This window comes from Nesoenas mayeri (assembly GCF_963082525.1).
Source record: "Nesoenas mayeri genome assembly, chromosome: 9".
NCBI lineage: Eukaryota > Metazoa > Chordata > Aves > Columbiformes > Columbidae > Nesoenas > Nesoenas mayeri.
Window position 1 is genome coordinate 10125430 of NC_137557.1, and position 24022 is coordinate 10149451.

General features: G+C 38.3%; 1 protein-coding gene across 3 annotated transcripts in view; it reads left to right on the top strand.

Annotated features, from left to right (window-relative positions):
- Window positions 1-572: 572 nt before the first annotated feature.
- The window catches only part of PEX5L (peroxisomal biogenesis factor 5 like), a gene marked incomplete at its 3' end in the record, with an annotated part of 39545 nt that continues 16095 nt past the window's right edge, over window positions 573-24022 (top strand). Inside the window, exons 1-7 of one of the 3 annotated variants that reach the window (XM_080349956.1) lie at window positions 573-635; window positions 2364-2468; window positions 3863-3901; window positions 17063-17174; window positions 18991-19200; window positions 20327-20453; window positions 21635-21731. In XM_080349956.1, coding sequence (XP_080206082.1) covers window positions 2400-2468; window positions 3863-3901; window positions 17063-17174; window positions 18991-19200; window positions 20327-20453; window positions 21635-21731 — 654 coding nt within the window. In that variant the 5' untranslated portion in view covers window positions 573-635; window positions 2364-2399. The remainder of the gene's footprint in view (window positions 636-2363; window positions 2469-3862; window positions 3902-17062; window positions 17175-18990; window positions 19201-20326; window positions 20454-21634; window positions 21732-24022) is intronic. The other 2 variants (XM_080349957.1, XM_080349958.1) reach the window with 2 other exon arrangements.

Below are 24022 nucleotides of genomic sequence, written 5' to 3' on the forward strand. Positions count from 1 at the left end.
CTGCCTAGTCATTTCACAGGCAAGGATCGAACACATAATACTCACTGCAGCAAATGCAGAGACCAAGATTTTCAAGCTTACACACCTTACACTGAACAACAAAATCCATGTCTAGTCACTAGAATAAAAAACTGGGTTTTCCAGTGAATTGGTCACCTGTGCATCTCTCCACCAGAATGGGAGAATTTCAGCTATTTCACTGCAGTGTCTTTCCATTTGGCAGCCAGGAAATTGCCCGCTAACTTCTGGTTTCAGAATAACGTTTCTTGTACCATAGGCGAGTAGCCAGAAGTAAATCAGCCTGACTTACGTGTAGTCTTTAAGGAAAGCTAAAAGAAAGACCTAATAAAAAAGTAGTATCAAAACATTTGCTCTGACTAGCAAATATACAAAGTCTGCTCATAAAAAAATAGCACAGTATTCGTCAAGTTACTGTTCTACTTGTACTATCACCGCTGTAAACTGCCGAGACAGATTTTATATATTGTTCGACCACTCCCAGGGTTTTGCAGTTATGTTTATGAGAGGTTACCAGCAGGCACTAATATGAGTATCATGACTCTTTTCAGGCAGTAGGTGAAACCTTGAAGAAAAAGTGGCTCTGTCTTCAAAAAAGTGACCTGACCTTTGCTTTGGTGGGTTTTTACTCTGCAAGAAATAAAAAGCACTGCATGCTTTCCAATGCATCCTTTCTAGCCGATAAACTATCTAGTTCTAGCACTCAGCACAAAAGGACTACATTTTATAATGATCAAATAGCATGTTATTAGTGCAAGCTAACGAGAGCTCCATGCGCCATACTAGAAACCGGCTTCATAGACCTGGAATATGTCATACCAATCATGAACAGAGTAAATATATAATTGGCCAAGAACCTTTGATATGCTTACCGATTAGAAGTAATTCTCACTGAATTAGATTTATTTAATTTTACAATGACTTGGCATCACAAATCTAGCATGCTTATCATTTCTGACACTTCTGCTCTGAGAATTTCTTGCAGCATGCAAAGAACTCTCTGTAGGGTAACTGCGACGTGTTGCACAAGCAAGCTAACCTAAGATTGACCTGGTGATCAATAAAATCTGTTGAAAACCACACAATAATATGTAATGTTTTTACCTGCAATGGATGAAATGTTTCTGAAACAACCTGTAGCTCAGTATAAGCCCTAGTGATTTTTTTTTTTATTGGACACAGTATACAGTGCTAGTGAAAGTAATTCTAGTATATGACACGGTAGCAAAGAACCCCTTCTGTTAATAGACTTTTAAGTATATAAATATATTACAGTCTAGTATAAAATACTGCTTTTATGGAGCCAGATCCTGCAGTCTTTGCACAGCTAAAGCTTCCATGGAAATCAATGGGAGCTTTTAAAGTATAATAGTAAGGACATGCCCAGGGTCACCAGCATAATAGAGTTCTGCTGCCGTGCTTTATGTGCGTGCTCAGACTTTCTCTGTCACTTGCAAGAGTATGAGAGATCAAAACACAGAAATCCACGTGAACTCAAGAAGATAAATATCCTTTTTAAATAAAAAGTGTGGCTTCCAAGAGAGTATTGCACATAACGTTGGTGAATTTTTTGTTTGGCTGAAATATTAAATAATGTTAAAATATTTTATCTTGAATATTTACGATATATTAAGTGAATTTTAAGAAACGTTAAATTAAAAAATAATCCTTACAGTAAATTCAACAACAATGACCATTCTTGGGAGAAATGTAGCAATGCCTATGATGGCAGAATTTGGCTCCGTACATTCTGTTCGCAAAAAACCCAGACTGTTTATATGATGTAAATTGCTTTTTTAAATGTTACTAGAGCTATAAACACTGTGGGCTCAGCCCTGCAGGTTATACATTCAAATTTCACGGCGAGTTTGCCTCAGTGAACTCCAAGGATCCGTGCTCTACTTGCAAAATCAGCTTGATGCTATTTTTAAGCAAAACCCAGGTATTTCAGATGCAAACTGTTAGGTAATTAAAATTAAATCAAGGGGCTGATCCTGCAAACCACACTCCTCTGGAGATCCTATCCTGCAGAAGGTCCAAACCCTTCTGCTCACACGGGGGTATTTCATGCCCAGTGTGGCAGGGCCGTGTTCCCCTTGGCTTCACTGGGGCAACTCCAATGAGTCACAAGACTCTGGCCAGACCCCTCCATGCTGTTAACCAACAGCTTCACAGATAAGTTATTATTTTACTTTTAAGACTGTGTATTCTACTTTCAACTAAGCTTTGCTTCCAGCCGTAAACGCCGTCAGTTTAAGGCCGGGATGGTTCTGGGGTGTGTTTTTGGGGCGCGGTTGTGCCGGGCTCGCTGCTGACTCGCGCCATTGTTGATTTCGCTGTTGTAGGGGAAAGGCTCTAGGGCGGCAGATAAGGCTGTTGCCATGGTGATGAAGGAGATTCCGAGGGAGGAGTCTGCAGAAGAAAAGCCCCTCCTTACTATGACATCACAGGTGGGCGGAGCGCGGGGCTCTGAGGAGGCCGCGGACACCACGCGGGTCACGGCCACGCGGGAGTTGCCAAAACCCCACGCGGAATGTGGCACACGAGGAGCGAGGGGAACCCCGGCCAGGCCCCCGTGTCCCCTCGGTGCCACGGCAGCCCCAGCGCTGCTGGGGGATCCCACACCAACATCAGTGCGGGGAAAACTAGCATGGGGTCAATAATGGAACCGCTTTGGGGTTTAGATGTTTTGACAGAAACACAAACAAAAACGCATATTTTCCCTAAATAAAGGGATTTGTAGAAAGTACAGTATATGTCAGTTACTAGAAAGTTATTTAAAACATCAATGTACTCCACAAATACTCTTTTGCAATGCATATATAAAATATCCATTTGCAATGCATATATAAAATTAGAAACCACCACTTCACAGTAGTATCATTTTCAATATCTCACATCCCATCCCTAAGCTCTCACTGGGATTCTACTGGTGCAAGTAAGAATGTCCTATTTTGCTCACCCCTTTGCTTTCATTTCTACAACTTCAGCCGAAGGAAGGACATAACGCCATCACACTAAACCTCACACCTCGCAGCACCCATTGAGCCTTAGGTGGTTTCATTAGTTTACTGAAGGCAGTGACTGAATGCTGACACACACAGCACTTCCATCTCGTTACAGGAGTGGATTTTACTCCCTTCTGTTGCTCACATACATGAATTTGTTCCCCAAGCAAGTGCATTTCCTTTGCTGTTAATCTCTAGCGCACACAAGTTATTCCTTCTCAACAGGAGGTTTAATGGAAGTAATTGTACCACAAAGTAGTTCTTATGTGAGAGCCTTCAACAAAATCCACAATCCTGTTTTATTCTATTCATATTTTAGGATAACAGCTACTGTATTTCTTTGAAGGTATTTAGGATGCACATAGCTCTCTTGGAGTGCATCACAGACGCACTGCACTAGCGTACACACGTTGTAGAAATATCATCATCTACTTCAGAAACCAGGTCTGGCGATCTCCTCAGCCCCTGTTGAACACCATCTCTTGTTTCCGGTGGACTGCCATGTCTATGAAGTAACTACATGAAAGATGGTCTCTTTAAGGCATCATTGTCAATTTTCTGCTAAATGATTAACAAAACAATAAGCCAATATAAATCACTGACCCCTGTCCCCACACCCCCACCACCTAAAAAAGTGCAAAACTTCCACTGGCTTCAACAGGGCCAGGAGCTCAGCCTGGTTTCTTCAGATGTGTAATGCACCATTTGTTGTGGTTGTCTGTCAGTCTACTCAGCAATAGTCTGTGATAAATTTATGAGTAAAATGCTTGTGTCTGTTAGTCAGTATAATTTCTTCCACTAAACACAAATACCTACTTCCCTGCTATGCACCAAAGGGGTGCAGAAACCAAAAGGAAGCAGAATCAAGTGAAAAAGTGAGTATTTTCCATAGCCATCTCTGCATCATGTATGTGTGATGTGCAGTTATACTACCATATTGCATACCTCATTTGTATCCTATTTGTCTGGCTGTGACATTGTTTCGAGATGCTTCCTCTTCAGTGTGTCTGTGTAAACCCCTTGTTCAGCCCATTCATTCAGAATAACACATCGCTATATTGTGATATACATTTAGCCATCACCATCCAAAGTGTTTGTCTCTGCTCTTTACATGATGAAACAGATGGATGTGGTTGCTGCTCACAGGGTGAAACATGCAGGTTCCAAATTGGCTGCAAACAAGTTTCTCGAGCCAGATTAAATTGGGTCATAAATACAAAGCCTGGTCCTTCCAAAATTATCACCACCACCATACCCAGTATAGGCAGCTGTGTTTCTCTCAGGAAAGAACGAGATACATTAGGTGTCTACGTTGCTCCATCCCTACAACTAACTAGACAAGAAACCTGCAAGTAAAATGCAAGGATCGAGCCCAGATAAAGTGCTTTCAGAAAAGTTTTTTAAAAAATAAAGTCTCTCATTTCTAACAATCTTTGAAGAATGAAGGATTAATCATGTCTGACTGTGGAAGCAGACTCCACAGGAAACATAAGTGGAATCTAATACACAAAGAACAGACTCTAAATCCTCATTTTGAAATAGTAACAATGTAGAGAAGCCCCTGCCTTTATATTTTAAGAGACGCTTTTTTTCTCTGTTCCTCTGGAAAGTATTAAAAACATATCCAACACAGAACTAGTCAGATAAATATTCACACTTCATTGTTACGCGCTTAGCAAAGCCCTGCTTGTAAGAAATGACAATTATTTGCTGACATAAATACTGTGAATTCAATTTTGATGAAGTTTCCAATTCACAGATTATTTTATATCATCAGGTATTATTTCACATCATCAGATCTGGAGGCAAATCTCCAAATAACAGGAACGTGCGGACTCCAGTGAGGAGTCTGCCAATATATGGCAAAACTGGGAATCCTGACCATCATTCCAGCAGCGATGAGTCTACCACAATAAGCAGAGGGGTATCCTTGGTAATTGAGTAGGCCTTTCAGTATCTATTTTTTGTGATTCTATCTCAATTAATTTTAATTAAAAGCACTTTATTGTTGTGAGAAAGCATTCAGTACTTGCCAAATATTAAATTTCAAGCATCAACAGAGAGTGAGCTTTCAGCACTAACTGGATTTGGTAGAACATAACTCTATACTACGTTCTTGTCTTGCTTTATCTTTGAAAAGATAACCCAGAAGAGACTGGAACAAATTGAAAAAGAGGCTTTTTATACTAATAGAACCCAGAAAACGTAGAAGAAAGTTTGCTGAAGGTTCAAAGGTTAACTGGAAGTTAACTGCTAACTGAAGCAAAGAAATAAAGGAGAAAAACTGTGCATAAGGTTCGATTTGATTTCCAAAATAAAATTTCTATTTAACCTCTTCACAGCTTCTTTGCATTTGTCAGGAGAATAAAAGCTCACTTCAGACTGAATTTCTAATGAGAAATTTAAACATAAATGTCCCCTGGAGTCAAAGTTTAATTGTACAGTCAGCTATGAAATTCCCAATTTACTACAGGTCAGTGGACTTCAAAAGATTTGATTGAATAAAGTACTTTGATTCACACTTATACTTTAAAATATCATTAACTGCTTTACTGAGCAGTAAAAAAGTGCAGTTAAATACCTTGCCTGCCTGATTTTAAACAAACAAATCTCACACTGTCACAAGAATTATTTGTCTCAGATTCATCATACTTAATTTAGATTCCTCATTAGAGTACATAAATTGGAAAGCAAGTGCCAGTAGGATCCCTATAAAGATAATAGAAAGAAAAAAGACCTGCAGGAGGTGATTCATTTCCAAGATGATCCTGTGGCAGATATATTCTGGTATTATATGGGTCAGAAATGAGAGTCCATAAAAAACTCACCAATGAGAAAAAGAAATGCAAAGTATATATTTAAAGCTGCCCCCACTTATGATTATAACTGAAAAACTATGGGAGCTGCCTACTTAGAATTTACATGAACTACACAGACATTGCTCAGACTACAATTTTAACATTGACTGCTTACGATTTAAAAAGTTAACCTATAAAACACTTAGTTTTAGAATTTGAACTGGAGAGATGAAATTGAAAAAAGTGAAATTATAAGAAACATGCTGAAATTCATCCTATCCCATGAAAAAACGCAGACTACAACACACAAGTTGTCAAAAAACATGTTTCATTACTACACCTCAATTAACTCCACCAGATGCTTAAGACTTTTTAAAAGTTTCTCTATGAGCTATTAGTTAGTATTCAGAGTAGGATTTTTTTTAAATTATTATTATTTTTTAAGTGAACTTAATTTGCATGGCATTTCTTGAGCCAAGCCTATTTGTAGTTGCTCAAGGGTGTATGAGTGAAATACTCAAACCCTTCTACTGCCTAAATTCCACTGATTTCTTTTGTCTTGGCTGGTTGGGGTTTTGTTTTGTTCTGGGGGTTGTGGGGTTTTTTTTGGTTTAGTTTGTTTTTTGGGAGGGGAAGTCTCTAAAAGTCTGACAGAAGATCTTTCAAATGCTTCATTGCAACTCTGTAAAGGAAACCAAGTAAAGAGAACTGATACTTGGCTCCCAATGTTGTTAGCAGATTTTTCTGATCAATTTGTTTGCATAATCACAGTTTTCCATACACAAGTTAACAGTCCCATTTGAATCAATCATGCTCATTCTAAGCTTCTTAGCATCAGACTTGCAGTGCCTTACAGCCCAGTCCAGAAATGTTTACTAAACAGCACTGTAACAGTAAAACACAAAGTTAAAGGAATGTAATTAGCTTCTGTTCTCTTTTACACCAATCTAAATAGGAATTTACTCCAATTTAAGTAATTGATACACTTCAATGTAGAAAAAGGCAAAAATCATGCCAATAACAATAATAACAATAATTAAGTTTGGACTATGCCACTGTTCTCAGAGAGATGATTGGGATGTACAGTGAATTATCAATCTCCTCACTGATCTTGGGACGACCTGACCTCAGATCATATTTTTATATTCTATTTCAAGGATTAATGATAAACTCATTATAAATATTTTCCATACATCTCAAATCTGTCTTGTTTGATTTACTGTAAAAATTTTTAGTAGCTTAATAGGGGACACTTAAGTCCTATTGATAACTCTTTTTCATCTATTATTAAAAAAGGTAAATACAAGAAGACTTAAAAAAATACAGAATTAATAAATGCATGCTTAGCAGTACAAATATTGATTGATTCTTTACCTCCTAGTTAAATACTGTTCAACACTATTATTGCTTTTAGGGCAGTACACATAATTTCAGCGGAAATAGTCTCATGAGTATAATGAAGTTGCCTTGACAATATGCTTAGAAGTCATAAATTGGCTGCTTGCCTAAAGTTATACAGATTTCTCTGTCACATAAATTAAATACGTTTCCATGAAATAACAGTCTTAATTTGAAATTGCCATGGGAATTGATGGTGTGATTTTTTCTTAAAACAAAAAAATTAACTAAACTGTTTCACACATTTTAAAATGCCTCGGCATTCCGTAAGCACAGAACTATTTGGATAAACCTTTTTTTTGTAAATAATGTCAGTTTAACCCTGTTTTGTTTTTTTTTTTTACTATTATTTATGAATAGGAATTAATTTTCAGAAATTTTTTGTTTCTTCATTCATGAATGCTAAGTAAAAATACATTATCTTGTGAAGGAGTTGCAAGCCATATACTACAGCTCTTCTATATTCAAATAACTGTTTGTACAGTGAAACTGTTCTACTGAATCGCAAGTCCAAAAAACTCACAAACAGCTTTTAAGTTTCAGGCTTTTCAATCTTCAAAAACATTTCAAAGCAAATGCACACGCCTTGCAGATCCCTAGGGAGAAAGCCTGGGTAACTTCACAAGAAATTAGAACTTGCTGCCTATGACTGCCCACAGTAACGCATCCAAAACCACAGCCTTGTTCTAGACAGGCAACAGAACTCCGTTTTAAAAGAAAAATCCATCAAAAAAGACAAAATAAATCTGTGTGATTTCAAAATAATTACAGCCTCTATGCAAAGCTACAGCAAAGGTACAGTAAAAGATGACTTCAGTTGCATGAGAAATGAACAAAGGCTGGCTGAAGATCAGTAGGAATGGCATAAGCTTTACAAAAATTAAATTCTGTGATAATCTGTGACATATCTGATATTGTTAATTCTCTCATCTTCACAGTCTTCATACTGCTATAGCATGAAGATTTGGTCGTTAAAAAGCAGTGGTTTCTTTCATCTAAGTTGACATTTGATTATGTACCAGACTCAGAATAGTGCATGAGGACCTATACAATCCACGACTGCTGACACTTGAACTTACCTGTGGGTCACTGGTTGTTCACAAAGAATTTGTACATGCAGCCTTCTTCACTTTCAGCTAATGAAAAACATTCAATAATTCTCTAATATTTTGTAAGCAATCATCATAGCTGCCCCTAGAGAAACAGCAAGGGTACAAATCTAACACCTGCAGTGTGAGTGAAACAGGAGTCCTCTAGTTTCTGTCCCTTGCACCTTATTTAAAAGCATTTGAGAGCTGTAGTTCTCAAAGTCAGAATTCCTCTTCAGCTGTTGCCACACAAAAAGTAATTCCAATAATTAATACAGAAAACAGAATCCAGCACCATGAGTTATCACTTGGTCCCTGCAGACGCTGTCACACTTGTGCCTTCTCCCACAGTAAAGGTTTCTTTGGAGCTTTCTCAACAGATAACCTTGGATTCTGCAGGTTTTCTGTTCTGCAAGACTTTCCCCACCAGCATTTACTCAGCAGACGTGTCAGATTTGTTACTCCCTCAGTTAACCTGCAGGCCATTTTGGGAGTACAGACTACGTACTTCCAGCAACTAACAGTACAGAAATAACTTCTTTAAAATAACATTTTGTCATTTCTTAGTGACTATACTACTTCAATGATCTCTAAGTGGCTAGCATGATGAGTTAATTTTGTTCAGCATTTTAGGGTAGTTCTTCAGATTGGGATATGGGTAAAGGAAGAGCACAAAACACAAATCACAGGGTAATGCTACAAGTACAACGCGCAGCCAAGTGAGGGAAAGCAAATAAATAAAATCTTATAACACCCAGGAAAGGGAGGCACTTCGGTTTAGTAAACAGCATCCTTTACTTTAAAAGTGAATAGAGCACACTGACATTAACGCAACAGACAGATTTACAGTAAATCATGTTTTTATATGAGTGGTAAAGGCCAAATTGTCAGTCACAGTCCAAATATCACAAGAGCAAGTTTCCTCCCCTTGCTCTATGGCTCTGATCCAGCATGACTGTTAGGCACACGCTTAACCTTGAGTTTTGCTGAACACACTTAAGTGCTTTGCTGGAATGAGGCCAAAATGCAGGAGCCAGACACAACTACAATTCCATGTTTGGTGTCCTTTAGCCAGACCAAGAGGAAGAGAGGGAAGGAGATGGTGAACTGTGAGATACTTAGTTCTGCTTTGCAACACTACACCATAACTTGTATAGGTTAGCACCCAAATAGGATGCTGCTGTGACACAGCCATCACAGCAAGAGTTGCCACCAAGCAATGCAACTGCTGTTTAGGAATATGCGATATAAGCACATTATCACTCACCAATTTAGGCATCAAGCATCAGTTTTCAACAACACAGCTGCCATGTGAATTTAAATATCCAGTATGGTATCCATAGTAATCCTCCCACAGCTTCTCTGACTTCACACCAGCTCCCTGTCAGTTGTTCACATTGAGCCCCAGGGGGTCACTTGGCTGGTGTGATTTCAGGTAAGAAATTGTCACCTCTGATTCACAGGCCACTCCATACACTTCCTACCACTTAGCAACAGAGTACTGGTCACCAGCTGCTGAGCAAGAGTCCTCAGAGAGGCAGCAGCACAAAACTGCCTTCTGCAGGAGGGTGAAATGAGTTTGTCTCAGTTTGAGAGTTTCCTGCTATTCACACTTGGTGGAAGTCAATTATACCATGTGCTCTGTGAATTGGTTCTCTGTTCTTGTGAAAACAAAATATTTGGCTGGCATGTCAGTTTTGTTTGGACATAAATTCACATTAGGGTGAGGGGAAAAAAGTATGACCCTGGCACAAGGATGATGTAAAAAGCAATCACACTTACTATACAATAGTAAATAAAGTGTGTGAGGTGGTAATTTTCATTGTGGAATATTTATAAACGTGCCAGAAGAGCAGATAAAAACGTAGCTCATGCAATCTGAACTTCTAGCACAAGCCTAGCGATTTTTGTCAGCAGTTCCCTTTCCAAACCTCCCTCAGTGAACATGCCAAGATAACAATCTGCAGATACAATGGCTGGGCCAACACTTCCAGTATGTTCTAGAGAACAATAACCTCAATTTCTAGTTATAGTTCCCATTTATGAGTTTTTTGAAATAGCTAATAAGTGGAAATGAATTCACTTGTTTTCTCTTACTCTAATGAATGCCACCAAAGATCACAGTGTGACAGATAGGTGCAGAGAACCTGTCCCTCAAGAAACCATTGCTGTGTATTATACAAATGAATTAGCGATTGATGCTTGTGCTTCAGTAGATGCCTCTGGCTAAGTTAAAAGAACAGTGTAACACTTACAAACTACTCAAATTAATCTAACTCATTCACCTATTTGTCCTGTCTCACTCAAGCAGCAAACAAGTTCCTCAGAGCAAAGTTCCAAAATACAATATATCCAGTATAAAACTTAAGTTAAAAGATTCCTGCTTTCTCCTGTGCTCATTACCATACGTGCATTACCACATCTTGAGCCTTCTAGGTCATTCACCGATCATTTCACCGATGCAGTCAGCAGCCCAACCACACTCTCACCAGCACAGACCAGGCAGTACAGCAAAACGTGAGTGCCCAGGAGCAGCCAGCCTGCTGAACCATACAGGGGATTATCCATCAGTAGTTTGAGGCTTCCCAAATTAGTGCCTTGAGTAATTCAGTCAGCCTCAGGTGACCAAATGGGTAGAATCCAATCCAACTAACTTGGGTAGCTAATTACATCTAAATTTTAGGTGCTCATTGAACCAGTCCTGCTAAAATAAGTTCCATATATAGCCAGTGGAAAAGCGAGGTGCCTTTGAGAGCCTCCTGAGGGACAGCATAAATTAGGCAGGCAAGATCTCCCTATGGAGTTGCTTTTCTAGGCATTTATCTCTCCCTATTGAACACAGAAGGAATTTCAGCACTTAATTTAAGAGAACTAGTTCACTATGTGCTCAAAACATAGGTGCTAATTAGCTGCCTATGCCTGACAGGAACCCCCCGATTTAGATTCCAAATAGTTTATCTTAAAGATTGGCATTGTGTTAGCCCTACTAACATTATTTAAAAAAAAAGGCAAATGAACATGCACTGTAAACTGCAAAGAGATCAACATCAGGAATGTAGTAAGACAGTATATACAATCTGATGTCAGGACCATACCTTACTGACGGTCTTGGTGCACTCCAGCACTCCCACAGTGAGCCCAGCACTCTGAGAAGAGAAAGCAGACAAGGCAACTTAGCAAAGTCAGCTGTGATTGCAACACTGGGTAAGACACAGGTGCTCTCAGCTGGTCCCTTGAGCACCAGGTGTGCTGCAGCTCCTTCTGCCTTGAGGCCAAACTGAGCTGCTCTGGGGAAACTTCACAACAGAGCCCTGTCAACTGCCCATCCCCTCTTTATTTATTTAAAAAACACAAACAAAAACAAACTAACCAACAAACAAAACAACAGCTACTCCCTAGGTGTTCCATAACTTTCTTACTACAACATAAGATATAGACTAGGAGCAAACTGAAACCAAAGCCATGGCAGTTGTATGTAGACATAATCTCATATTGTCTCTGGCACAGTAAAACACACCACCAGCAACACCGGCATTGTAAGAGGCACCTGCGTTAAAACCATGAACCAAATGCCCTGAGGATGAGCAGAAAACAAGTTTTTACAGGGTGGCAGAGCTGCCACCATAGCAGCAGCTGGGTGCCCCATGCAGGCTTCCCAGAGCAGTGCCCCCCTTGAAGAGATTCCATGGGGCCACAGCTCCAGGAAGGTATTTTACCAGGCAGGACAACCCTAGGAGAACAAGGAGAGAAAATAAGGCTTGGGAGAGTTTAGGGGTGACTGCAGGGCAGAGGAAGAGATGCTGGGCGGGTAACTGAGGGAACCTGACACAAAGCTGGATATTATCTAGGGGCACTCTCATGGCTGCCACTCCCTTTCAGGGGGCCAGCATGGAGCCTCTTCCACAGCAACATCTCCCCTCCTACCACAGCACACCCATGTCCAGGCCCATTCAGGGTTTGATTTTTTTTTTAGCTCCAGCACAATTAATTGGTCCCCCACCTACCCTTCAGGCCTGAGAAGCTCCCAGAGAAAAAACTGCCATAAGCTGCCACCTCCTCCTGTTTGCAGCACAGAGACCACCAGCCAAACTAAACTAAAATTCAGCAGCAAAGGCAGCTGCAAGTGATATAGTACATCAGCTAAATAAATGCAGACAGCTGGGGTGCAGAAAATGGAGAGCAGGTGATTTCCATCAGCACCCTAAGCTGTAGGACTGCCCAGCCTGTGCTGAGGGGAAGCATGGCAGATGTGGCCCCCAGCACAATGGCTGCTGTCTGACCCGGCCTCTGCACCTCGTCTCACTTCTCTACTAAATAATCCTTACTCTAATTATATATTTAAGTAGCAGGGCTCATATCAAACATCAGGTGATACTTTTGACTCTCCCAGTATCTCTCCCAAAGCCTCCACAAAAAAAGCGCAAATATGGTCTCTGGAACAACAACAACAAAACAATAGCAGTATTGGGGTGAGGGGAAAAATAGAAAACCATGAAACACAAAAAACAAACAAACAACAACAAAACAAACAAACAAAACCACAACACGCCCCCCAGCTTTTTCTGTGGTTCTGTCCAATAGCAGAAGTCAGTCATGGAAAATTAGTTTATTTGAATTTAGGAGTATTTTATACTACGGATGGGTCTCTTCAGATGTATTAGAATTAGGGAGTATCACCCTCCGCAGATTTTAGATATCCTTCAGTTAAAGGAGTTTGTGGGTTTTTTCTTTGATTAAAATTGATTTTATAAACAAAAAATAAGTTATTGGAGCCATTATGAGGATTTACGGCATTCACTGGCTAAATTAGTACTCAGAAATGAAGAGTTTTCACAGGCTGAGTGTGTATCGCTTGGCGTGTGTACAAACACCGCACATGTCAATAGCGGCAGCGCCAGCCGCCTGGCTCCTGCTCCAGTGCTGGGTGATGCTGGGCAGCTTGCTTCATTTCACTTTGCTGCTCTCCCCTGCAACGTAGAGATAATAGTTCTCAGCTCTGCGGTGGTGCCAGGCTTGATTCATGAATGTTTTAAAGCATTCTGTGATATTCACCCTGAAAGGTGCTTGAGAACCATAAATTATTACTTTAATATAGATAATAGTTTTCATCTCATGAATGTTTTATAGCACTACTCCAAATTCATGCCTGATATAACTCTAATAACTTGAGCAGAGTTAAACTAGAGATAAATTTGGTACAACATATGAGGCAGCAAAATGAAATTCCAAGTGTGAGACCGAGGATTTACCGAGTGGCATTGCATACACAGCCATGACACAAACTGCCCCACTGCCCGCTCACCTACAGCAAAAATATCAACTCATGGCACTCTTTAGCATTGAGGTTTGATTCATCATGACATGTCTGCTTCATGACAAAAATATTTTTTTTCCATTATGTTCTACTGCTACATATATGTAGTTTGTATTTTTTGAGAATTAGTAGACTTCATCAACTATTTGCTATCTGTTTTGATCCAGATATTTCAGTTGAAAGCATTTTATTCTTTTGTAGGAACAATCATTTTAACAAGACGCTCCTACAGCTTCCAGTCATTAGTCATGGAAGCTTAGGACACAGCACTGGGAGGGATCCCATGGGCCACAGTCCACTTCACAAAAGCAATCACATCATAAACAGACATGTAAAAAGCTTGTCAAAAGCCATTAAAAATAGTCTTTTTGTCCCCCTGCTGTAAAAACAAAAACCAACCAGAAACAAACAAAACACAACAAAACAAAAAAACCCCTCAATGCTCATACACTTCACTGCTGTGATAGCTAGAAAGATTCTTTTAATTCTTAGACCAGATTTATTCATGCGCAGTTTAGATCTCTTTGTTGTGGTGCAACCCTTTCTCAATAGCTGAAATAACTTTCCTTCTCCAAAGTCATCTAACCACTCTTCCTTTATGTAAACATGAAGAATAATTATATTCCTACTCAATCTTCATTTTGTTTGCATAAGCAAATCAAACTCTCTTAGTCTCCCTGTAAAATGCATTCTTTATTCCTCTGATCATTTGGGTGGCCCATCTCTGATGAATTTAGTGTATATGTTCACAAAGTAAGGGAGAGAAGAGGAATCTATTTGTCTTCTAATTGAACTTGCTGCAAATGCAGCAGAAAGAAGACACAACAAAATTAAATTTTGGCGTTTGCCAGCAAAATTGATGAAGTGGCTGCTACCACCAATCTTCTTTCAGTTTAATGGTAGAATTTCATCAAGGGACTTTGAACAATAACCTGCTGGTACAAACTAATGAAAGCCTGTTGTTGAGCAGGTCTTCCTTATATAAACAACATAATAAAGAAATTTCTAGGGATGTGATAACCAGCTTTGAAAAGAAAAAAATATTTACCAGACATCTGCTACTTCATACTTCACTTGAACCCCTGAGAAATTCACATCATTGTTGATTCTGGTTTCCCTCCTCTCCACAATTCTGATTCTCAGCATTATTGCTGCTCTTCCCAGAGTTTATCCCCATACCCCCGGAACAGCTTCAGACAATAAATTGCCTTTCAGTTGGTCTTCAGATTTTATATTCTTCACTGTCTCCAGTGAGTGATTTTGGCTGCCTGGGTTCTCATAGCCCTTCTTCATTCCCTCCTTCTCCCATCTATTAAAGAACATTTCCACAGAATGTAATGGGAAACTTCAAAACATACAAATCTTATGAAATAATGTAGACTATTGATACACTCTTATAGATACAGAAACAAAGTATTTTCTATGAAGATTTTACTTTTACAGTGATTGCTATAGAACCTCTCCTTTCCTCCCTCATGACCGCCTGCAAATGGTGCAGGACTTTCCTTTGTGCTGTTAGTATATCACAGAATAGATCACTGAAGATCCAACTGATCCAGAGGCTTTCCCAATCTTTCTGCTGGATGCTATGTTCACCTGAATATGCAACTTGTTGCAGAAGTGCAGCAGCTGTTAGTGATGCTAGTTCCTAGGATGGGATGTGTAAATGCAAAAAGAAAAATGCATTCAAGCAATTTTTGCTGATGTCTGGATTTGATAACAAAGAAACTTTAAAAATAATTAAAGTAATTTGGACAAGAAATAACTAGGCATCCACCTTCGTTTTTTCACCAACAGAAATGAGTAAGGACTGACACCAAATAATAAATAGCAAAATAAGGTCCTCTTAAGCCTTGAATATCAATATTAGGCAAAAACACAGACCTGGAGGCACCTTTAATAGCAATCAAAGGTGTGCAGATGGTATAAATGCAATTTCCAGTCAAGTGTTGAGATTTATGAAATTAAGCAAGGAACTTCTGTGCATTGAAGGAGACAGCAACCTGGACAATCAATTTGGAGACTTAAAAACCCACATGATTAAGTCACCTGTAAGGTGCACCTGCAATCTGGGTTTAGCATATGCTGAATTACAGGCTGGGACAGTATCATTGCCAGATTTCTAAGTGAAGTGCCCACATTTGCATGTTCTGCTGCACACGATTGGGCAGGCAATCACTCATCTGTCTTCCGTGTTACTCATGTAAATTGGTATTTCGGTGCAAAACTGTGAGGTTCTGGGCAAATGAATAAATGTGCATATGATACAGTCAGTCAGCACTAGGTGCCAGCTTAAATGTTTGATCCATCAAAATAATGGACTTTTTATTTAAATAGCTCCGGTATTTTCTTGCAACCTTGTAAGATAGAAATGAAGTACTGAACAACAGCAAATCTAAGCTATTTTGCTGTAATAACTTCAGAGGCAGTCTTGCTACTGGAGTAGCTAAATGCCAGTAATTAACACATATAAAATGAGGAGGAGTAAATACCTTTTTTTTTTGCCAGTTTAAATCTGTGTTAGCATCCTAAATTTAAAAGCTAAAATTTTGGAAATTCAACAATGGAAAACCAGTGAGAACAGAATGGAGAGAAGAAGAGCAGAGAGGACTATTAAAGGTAAAGTAAATGCAGGCCACACCATCAGGCATCCATCCAGCTCAGCTCAGGTCTTGACCCTCCAATCAGAGACAGATTGCAGAGACGAGACTTTTATTTATGAGACTGTTTTACTGTTTTGTCTTTTTAATCCCTAATACATGAAATAGCCTATAATACAGAGTTTCTTTTAGGTAATCGAAAACCTATACATTCATGCAATTCCAATAAAAAGGGAAAATTGCTCATAAATAAAACCTGGATCATGAGTCTTCACAGAGTCAGAACCCAGGCAGGAAGCTCATACATTCACCAGGATCCCTCCACCGCCATTCATACGTCTTTGTGTTGCAGAGAAGTGTTTTCTGTCTCGGCAGGTTATTGTTTAATGGGCTAATCCATATTTGATAGATTAAATGGTAACGTGCATGTTCTGTGGGGAGGCACGTTACTGGTGAAAAATGGACCACTTTCGAATACTAAATAAGCCCTGCTTAGTCTCCTGGTGATAGAGAAGGCCAAATTCACCCATTGATTTGAAGGGAGTTACACTAGGCCCTGTATACTTTAGCCCTGTAAGCAATATTATGCAACAATTGCTATGGAAAAATCACCTTGCTGCTTTATTTTTGTGCAGTTTATAGAACTGGAACATAATTTTGCCCCAAAAGAGTGGCTAATTTTTTAATTTTATGCCCAGAGCTATATGTGCATCTTCGAATTGCAATATCTTACTCTCTCGCAACCAAAAATAAAGCACATGATATTGTGAGAATGTTTTATTTCTTTAAATTCTGCATCCCAACAACACTCTGTGACCCTGGGTTATTTCATTGCTAGCTGGTGAATGAGCAACAAGAGAGCAGACCCCTTCTGAGCCCCTCCATTGATGACTTTCTCTGCGAAACTAAACCAGAAGCTGTTGCAAGGCCTGTAACATCAAATACTGCAGGTAAACAAGATTCTTTACTATCCCTCACTACAGAGAAATAATTTTAGTGTTAACTTAGTTTCAGTACATTTTTGTCAAGTGATTTCTTGATTTTTTACTATTTGTGCAAAATTACAAGCTGGTATTAAGTTATAATTGCCTGATCTATTAGTAGAAAAAACTTTATCCATTACATTTGAGGGCAAATCTGATGTGATGCAAATCACATGTATTCTAGCAGATATCCGGGGTTGAATTAAAGGGAACTTGTTTAAGTTCAGCAGGAAGTACTTATCATTTGACCAATTCTCAATCTTTGCTTTTGCAACATTTCAATTTATGAGTAAGCCACAATTAGTCTGGTTTTCACCAAACTCGTTCCTTACTCTAGAAAGGTTTCTTTAGTAAAAACTTGTATGGATGCTGCAGAAAAGGGAGGAGATATCGAACAGTTCGTCCAGGCTGAGTTTGGACACTTTATTAGTGAAAGTATATAACACATTCCTGAGCTCCTTTGTGTTGCAGTAAAATAGTAGAGCAGGTAATGAAAAGTGAGAGCGAATCCTGAAAGCCTTTTGAATTATACTCAGTCATGTTTGCAGTACATTGTCCTTTGGAAGCGTTTTTAGAAACTGGCCTCTTCCTAGTGAGTATTTGTGCACAGGTGATCAAAGCGGTTAAGCAGATCAGCTGAGATGCACTAAAATCAGTGCAGCACTACCAGCTTCTATTGCTGTCTCATAAAATGACTTGGCTTGTTAGAAGGGATTTAACTGAAATCTATGTACATGCAAATTATTAAGATGAATAATTGACAGCTGGGTGATCATCTTCACATGTAATTAATATGTGTCTAAAGCAATATGCAGGTTCTAATAGCAAAAACTGGAACATTGAATTAAATAACGATTGTAAATAATATTTTTTCCTTTCGTATATAGTTAAAGATATTACAGGGATGAGTAGAAACATTTCAGGTTGTTTAAGAGTTGTGTTTATTGTAAAAAAGTAAGTATCTGTAGATCCTATATCTGCCTTGAGCATCTATGAGATTGGAAGGGTTAATTAGATTTATTTAATAACAAAAAAATCTTATTCTATGAAGATTGATGAAATTCAGTGATTTACCAAGAACACAGATAAGGCACTGCAAGAGATAATACATATTGATCTGTCAAAAGCACCTGCCCTATAAAAAGATGATAAAGAGCGAGTTTTTCTGTCTTTTATGTGCTAAAGAACTTGAAATGTTACTCTTTAAGCAACTCCGACTGAACGTGCCTTTTATACTGAGGTAGTCCTTAATAGAAATAGCAATAGAATTTATAATTATATTCAGTATTTATACCCCCGAACACAAAAAACAAGAAGAATAAAAATGATCACTAAACATACCATTATTCCTTTATGACCTGAGAGGTCCAGTCAAGAAGCTGTCCACTCTTCAGCTTTTTCCATAATGGCACAACAGCAGTGCCCTAAGCAGCTGGTACCAGGACTTGATGTATCATAAGATTAAACCAAATATAATCTAAAAGTTCGATTATATAGGCAACCATCACAACATAAGAAAAACTGTGGAGTAAGGCCACAGCCTTAAGTCCTTTTCAGAGGAAAAGCCTTTTATACAAATCAGGCTTTTCTAAACTGCATCCAGTTAAGCACCTGAAATCCATAGTCATATTTGAATAGGCTGATCATCATCTTTAGCCAGAAAATATACATCCACTCTAGTCAAATGCAAACACACTAGTAATTTTTTTCCAAATAAAATACATTTTTAAAAGAGAGCTATTTGAATTAAAACTACATTGAATTCTAACATTTTGTCTCTAAGTATTATCAACAGGTCTGGATCTCTTGGATCTTAGTGAACCTGTCTTACAAAACCAAAACAAAGCAAAGAAATCAGAGAATCCATCAAGAAGTGAAGGCTTAAAAGCTTCAACCCACAGAAAGAAGACAGACAATTCTGACCTTATCAGTGTGGATACTGAGCAGAAGGTCCAGACTGTCAGAGTTTCAGACAAGTCTTCACTAGATTTAGGTAAGAGTGTAGCTGTTTCAGCAGTGCTACAGACCCTTGCTGAGCACAAGTTTCTCCTTGCTACTATCACAAAATAATGAGCAACACCAGGATTTTTGTTGCACCACATTTTTGCAGGGGGTGTAACCTTTGTTCCACATTATAAACTACCTGAAATACTTTGTCACTGTAAACACTCTTGCCTTTGCCATTATACCTATTAAGTTGTCATTAAATGGGCAACTAAAGTTTTGGAAAGATTCTTAAAAAATAATTTAGTTAGGGTCAGTAAAATGATAGAAAAATCTATAGGGGTATCATGAGAAATTGGTAAAAGACACAAATCAGAGGCAACCCATACTAGATGTCCTTTTCAGTACTGCAGATGTCAGAAATACACATTATATTTGTAAATATTGCTTTATCTATGCATACAAGAGAAAAAAAATCCATTCTTGACAAAAGAGCCATATTTATACAGACTGACAAAAATCCTAAACACAACTCAATATCCTGCCAAGCGTGATCTATAGATGAGCTTTAGAAAAGGTGAATTTAATTTAGTACCATCCAAACTAAATTACTTGCACCACAACTGAGAAATTTGCAAGGTAAATGTAATTTATACCAAGGTAGCACGATTTCCATTCATCAGCACAGAAATTCTTTTCAAGAACTTTATCTTCAAACAGGAGATGAACTTTTGATTTTTGCAAAGCAAGTCCAACATATGACTGAATATATTATCCAGTTACCTATGCAGGCATTTTTTAATGGTAGTCACTAAAAGAAGTTGTATTTTTATGATTTCACTACAATTAGGAAATTAAAGATATTCAAAACTATTACATACTTAATATAATTTTATCAACATGTCTAAATTACATACAAACACAGATTTTAAGTCCTGAGTTCCACTGACATTCTGACCATGAATGCTAATAGACTTAGAAAAATGTTATGAGTTCCCAAATATTTTCACAGAATATCAACTAAAAAGGTGCACAACATTTCTGTATTTTGGACCTTAACTAACATACAGTGTTTGATGGCACCATTTTCTCTATAACCTATATTTAACAAAGGAGAGATAGTTTTCTGCAGTACTTTCTTTAGAAGATTCATATTTCCTTTTCTTATTTTTCAGTCGATATTCACACACAGCTAGAGAAATGGGATGACGTCAGTTTTCATGGAGATAGGAGTAGCAAGGTCCACCCTTCTACGGAGCGAACATCTTCATCATCTAGAGCTCCATCAAAAGAACTTTTATGGTACAACTTTTTGCTTTCCTCTTAAAAATACTTCCAGTCCAGCTCTCTTAATTCACAGAAAGCTCCCTTGATGACAAGTCATATTATTAAATCTGTTATGAGTACATTAAATGTGTTCAAGCAGACGTTTTGGACAATGTATCATAAGCTAGTACACTATAAAATCGCACTTTGCCAGCAATTTTTAATGTTATGAAAAGTAGGAGGTGCAATTACTGAATAAATGGTGGTGAGAATTCTACAGAGATACATAGTGATCCAAAACCAATTACAAACACAGGAGTAACATGAGTGAAAAAGGATACTTGGCAGAGATTTGATCTCTCTCTCTCTCATTGGATATCTGGTGTGTTTTGGTTTCACTACCAAGAGGGCATGATTTCTGTGTATAACTGGAAGAGGCAAGAAAAAATACCCAAGCCAAGCACTACCTCTTTCATGCAGCTCAACTGAAATTGCAGGGAACATAAATGAGGAAGAACTGGACTTTTCCTTTGGGAACAGTTCACGTAGATTCATTCTCCTGCCTTCCTGATTTGTAAGCAACATTCATTCACTACATTATGCATTACCATAATTAGCATTTTCATACACTGGAAGCAGTTTTCTGACCAAATGATGCTTATCCTGTAGCTTAACCTGCCCTTTATCTGAGTGTTTCATTCACTCAGAGCTTTTCACAAGTTTTGCTCTGTTAACTCGATTTTGGTCTACAGGGCTTCATTTTCTAGGAAGAAACAATATTAGGATATCGTGGCACAAAAATGCACACATGCCAAGGTGAAGTCCTGTAACGTGCTGGTTGATTCTTAGACACTGACTGCAGGTACAGTCTTGTGTCATTGCCTGAGCTCATTTTGCCTGGCTATGAAATAGAAGCCCAGGGGTAGAGCCAAAGTTTTCATTCCTTTATACTGTAATAGTTTAATGCCAATATATGCCCAGGGCTCTAGTGGTGAATCAGGCCTGACTCTCCCCTGTTGTATTAACTGTTGTCTCTGTACAACTGAAAAATATGAGAGTGGGAACACTGAGAAGGGCCTGGGCATGTTTGATAACTGCAAGTTAAACCATTCTGTTAAAAGAAATAACCTGACGAATCAGTATGTGCTAATGAAGCTGAAAGACAAGGCAGCATGTCTTAGTGTGCAGTGATGAGAATACAAATGCATTATTTCTAGGTCCACAGAAAACAGATCACAGTCTGAGCTGACTAATGTCAAGAGTGCCTTGGACTCTGATTCGACATCAGAATTAGAACTTGCACCCGCAATACAGGTAAGAGGATTCGGTAGATTTATTAACAATAAAAAGGCAAATAGGAATTGTCCCACTGGCTAATGGTTCACATTCTGGAAGAACTTTTTAAACGATATTTTCAAGATCATCCATTAAAAGACTCATACAGCCCAATCTTCAGACAGCTTCCAAATTAGTATATTATGAAACTAACTGAACTATTTCAGCATCTCAAACATTCAGAGCTTAATACTGCAGTGAACTGTGACCTTCCTGTACAGAGAGAAAAGCGTCAAACTAAAATTTACAACATCACATTTTTTCCCTTCCTCCAGTTCTGAAATTCAAACTTCTATGATTCCATTTCCCTGTAATTTATCTATTCTCAAGGGCCTTTGGTCAACCCAGAGTCCCCGAAACTGGGAGATGGCTCAGGAATACAGGAAGGATTCATTAGACCAATGTTCATTAGCAGTTTACCTCCACAGGTGGGAGAGCCACAGTGTGGTCAAAGTACTTTTTCCTGATGGAAATGACTATTTAGAGTTGGATGGCTTTAGACAGGCGTGTATGCATATATATGTGCAAACATGCATTTATATATGCATTCACACAGATGAGGTTGCTTACACACCTTCTTTCCTGCTTCTTATTTGTTATCTGAAAAATTTCAAGATGAGCCAGTGCTGCTGGCAGGGGAAAGGCAGAGTTGTTCGGTGGGTTAACTTTTAGTTGAAAATCATTTTCTGCTCTTCCATAGCTATTTTTATGCCTGGACTTCAAAACCTTTCTGTTAGATGGAAAATCTGGAAATTAATGGAAAATAATAGCCTCATTTGAAAATGGAAAAATGAGACACTAAAATTCCAAGTGTCTTTCCTGAGATTGTGCACTTTTTTCTTTTCCAGAAAGTAGAAACAGAACCCACTTATTGGGATCCATTCCTGTGTTTTGGTCAGGAAAAAAATCTCCTTTATTTCCCTGCCATGTCTACATTACAAAGAGGATTTTTTTTTCCCTTTGGAAAGCCTAGCACTAGTTGTAATGCATGATATCTTTCCTTTCTGTACCATAGATTTATACATCTTAGTAACGGAAAAGACCTATTGCATAATATCATCCACTTGATATGGACCATGTGTTTGCATGTGCTTTGTCCAGTTTAAGTACCTCTAACCCATTTCTAGGAGGTTGGCTGTTCTGCAGCCTAATAAATCTAAATGCCAGCAAGGTTGTGCTCAGTAAACATGTGAGTAAATCATGTAAACGGTCACGGAATTTAAGAGCTGTGGCTTTTTGTAAAAGCAGTTACAAATTTAGTATATAACATCTCTACTTTATATGGTCTATTTCCTGTTTATCTTCCACTAGAATAACTGCAGAAGCAAAAATCTGCAGTTTTAATTCATTGTAAGTACAGTCAGTTGAGGCTCCATTCTGTTTCGTAAAATGACTGATATTTCAAAATTTTAAAATGCAAAGTTGAATCACCCAACTTGAAAAAGAAGCTGAGTATGGAATTCTTCTCTGTTCTGTTCTATTCCATGTTTGGTTTGGTTTGGTTTGGTTGTTTGGGGTTTCTGTTTGTTTTTATCATAAGCTGCTTTTTTTCAAACTTCTGATCCATTCAAGCTAGGAAGTGTTGTTAAACTGGTACTTAGTGGTGCAGAGAACTGACCTGAAGTGAGATTATGTTCTTATTCTAGGTAATTTCCTTAGAAATATAGTATTTTCATTCACTGCCCACTTCATTCATCCTGTTTATACTTGGATTGTCAAAGTCATCAGGTCCCAACAAACAGGCTCATCTGTCTTGACCGAGTTCTTAATCTGCTTGTAAAAGAAATCACGTTAGAGCTTTTATCAAAGCATATGTTTTTCATATTTTGTCCTCTATAGATCTTGCCTGTCTTATTTAAGAGTAACCTTTGCATATGCAACAGATTCTGCCATACCCTAAAGATTTAATCTTGTCAAACTTGCTGCAGTTTTCCATCAGCAATTTCTCAGACAATCATCAGTCATTTTGACATGTTAGATTTAGTCCACCAAAGTGAAATACTAAGTAACTAGGTCATATTTTCATTAAAATTATGCAGTCATCTTAACAAAGTCCTGTGTTTACCAGCATTTCTGCCAATACAAAAGCACAAAGGCAAGCTTTGAACTAATAAGGAATAAATGTGTTTGAAGGCTGGAATGGGCAATAGCAAGGTGGCTGTGATCGGATGTGGCCGTCTTGCTTCTCAGTATTCTACTCACATCATATATTGCATATTATTAACTCTTATGCTGCATACAAGTATCTTTGTTCTTTCTTTTATCTGCCA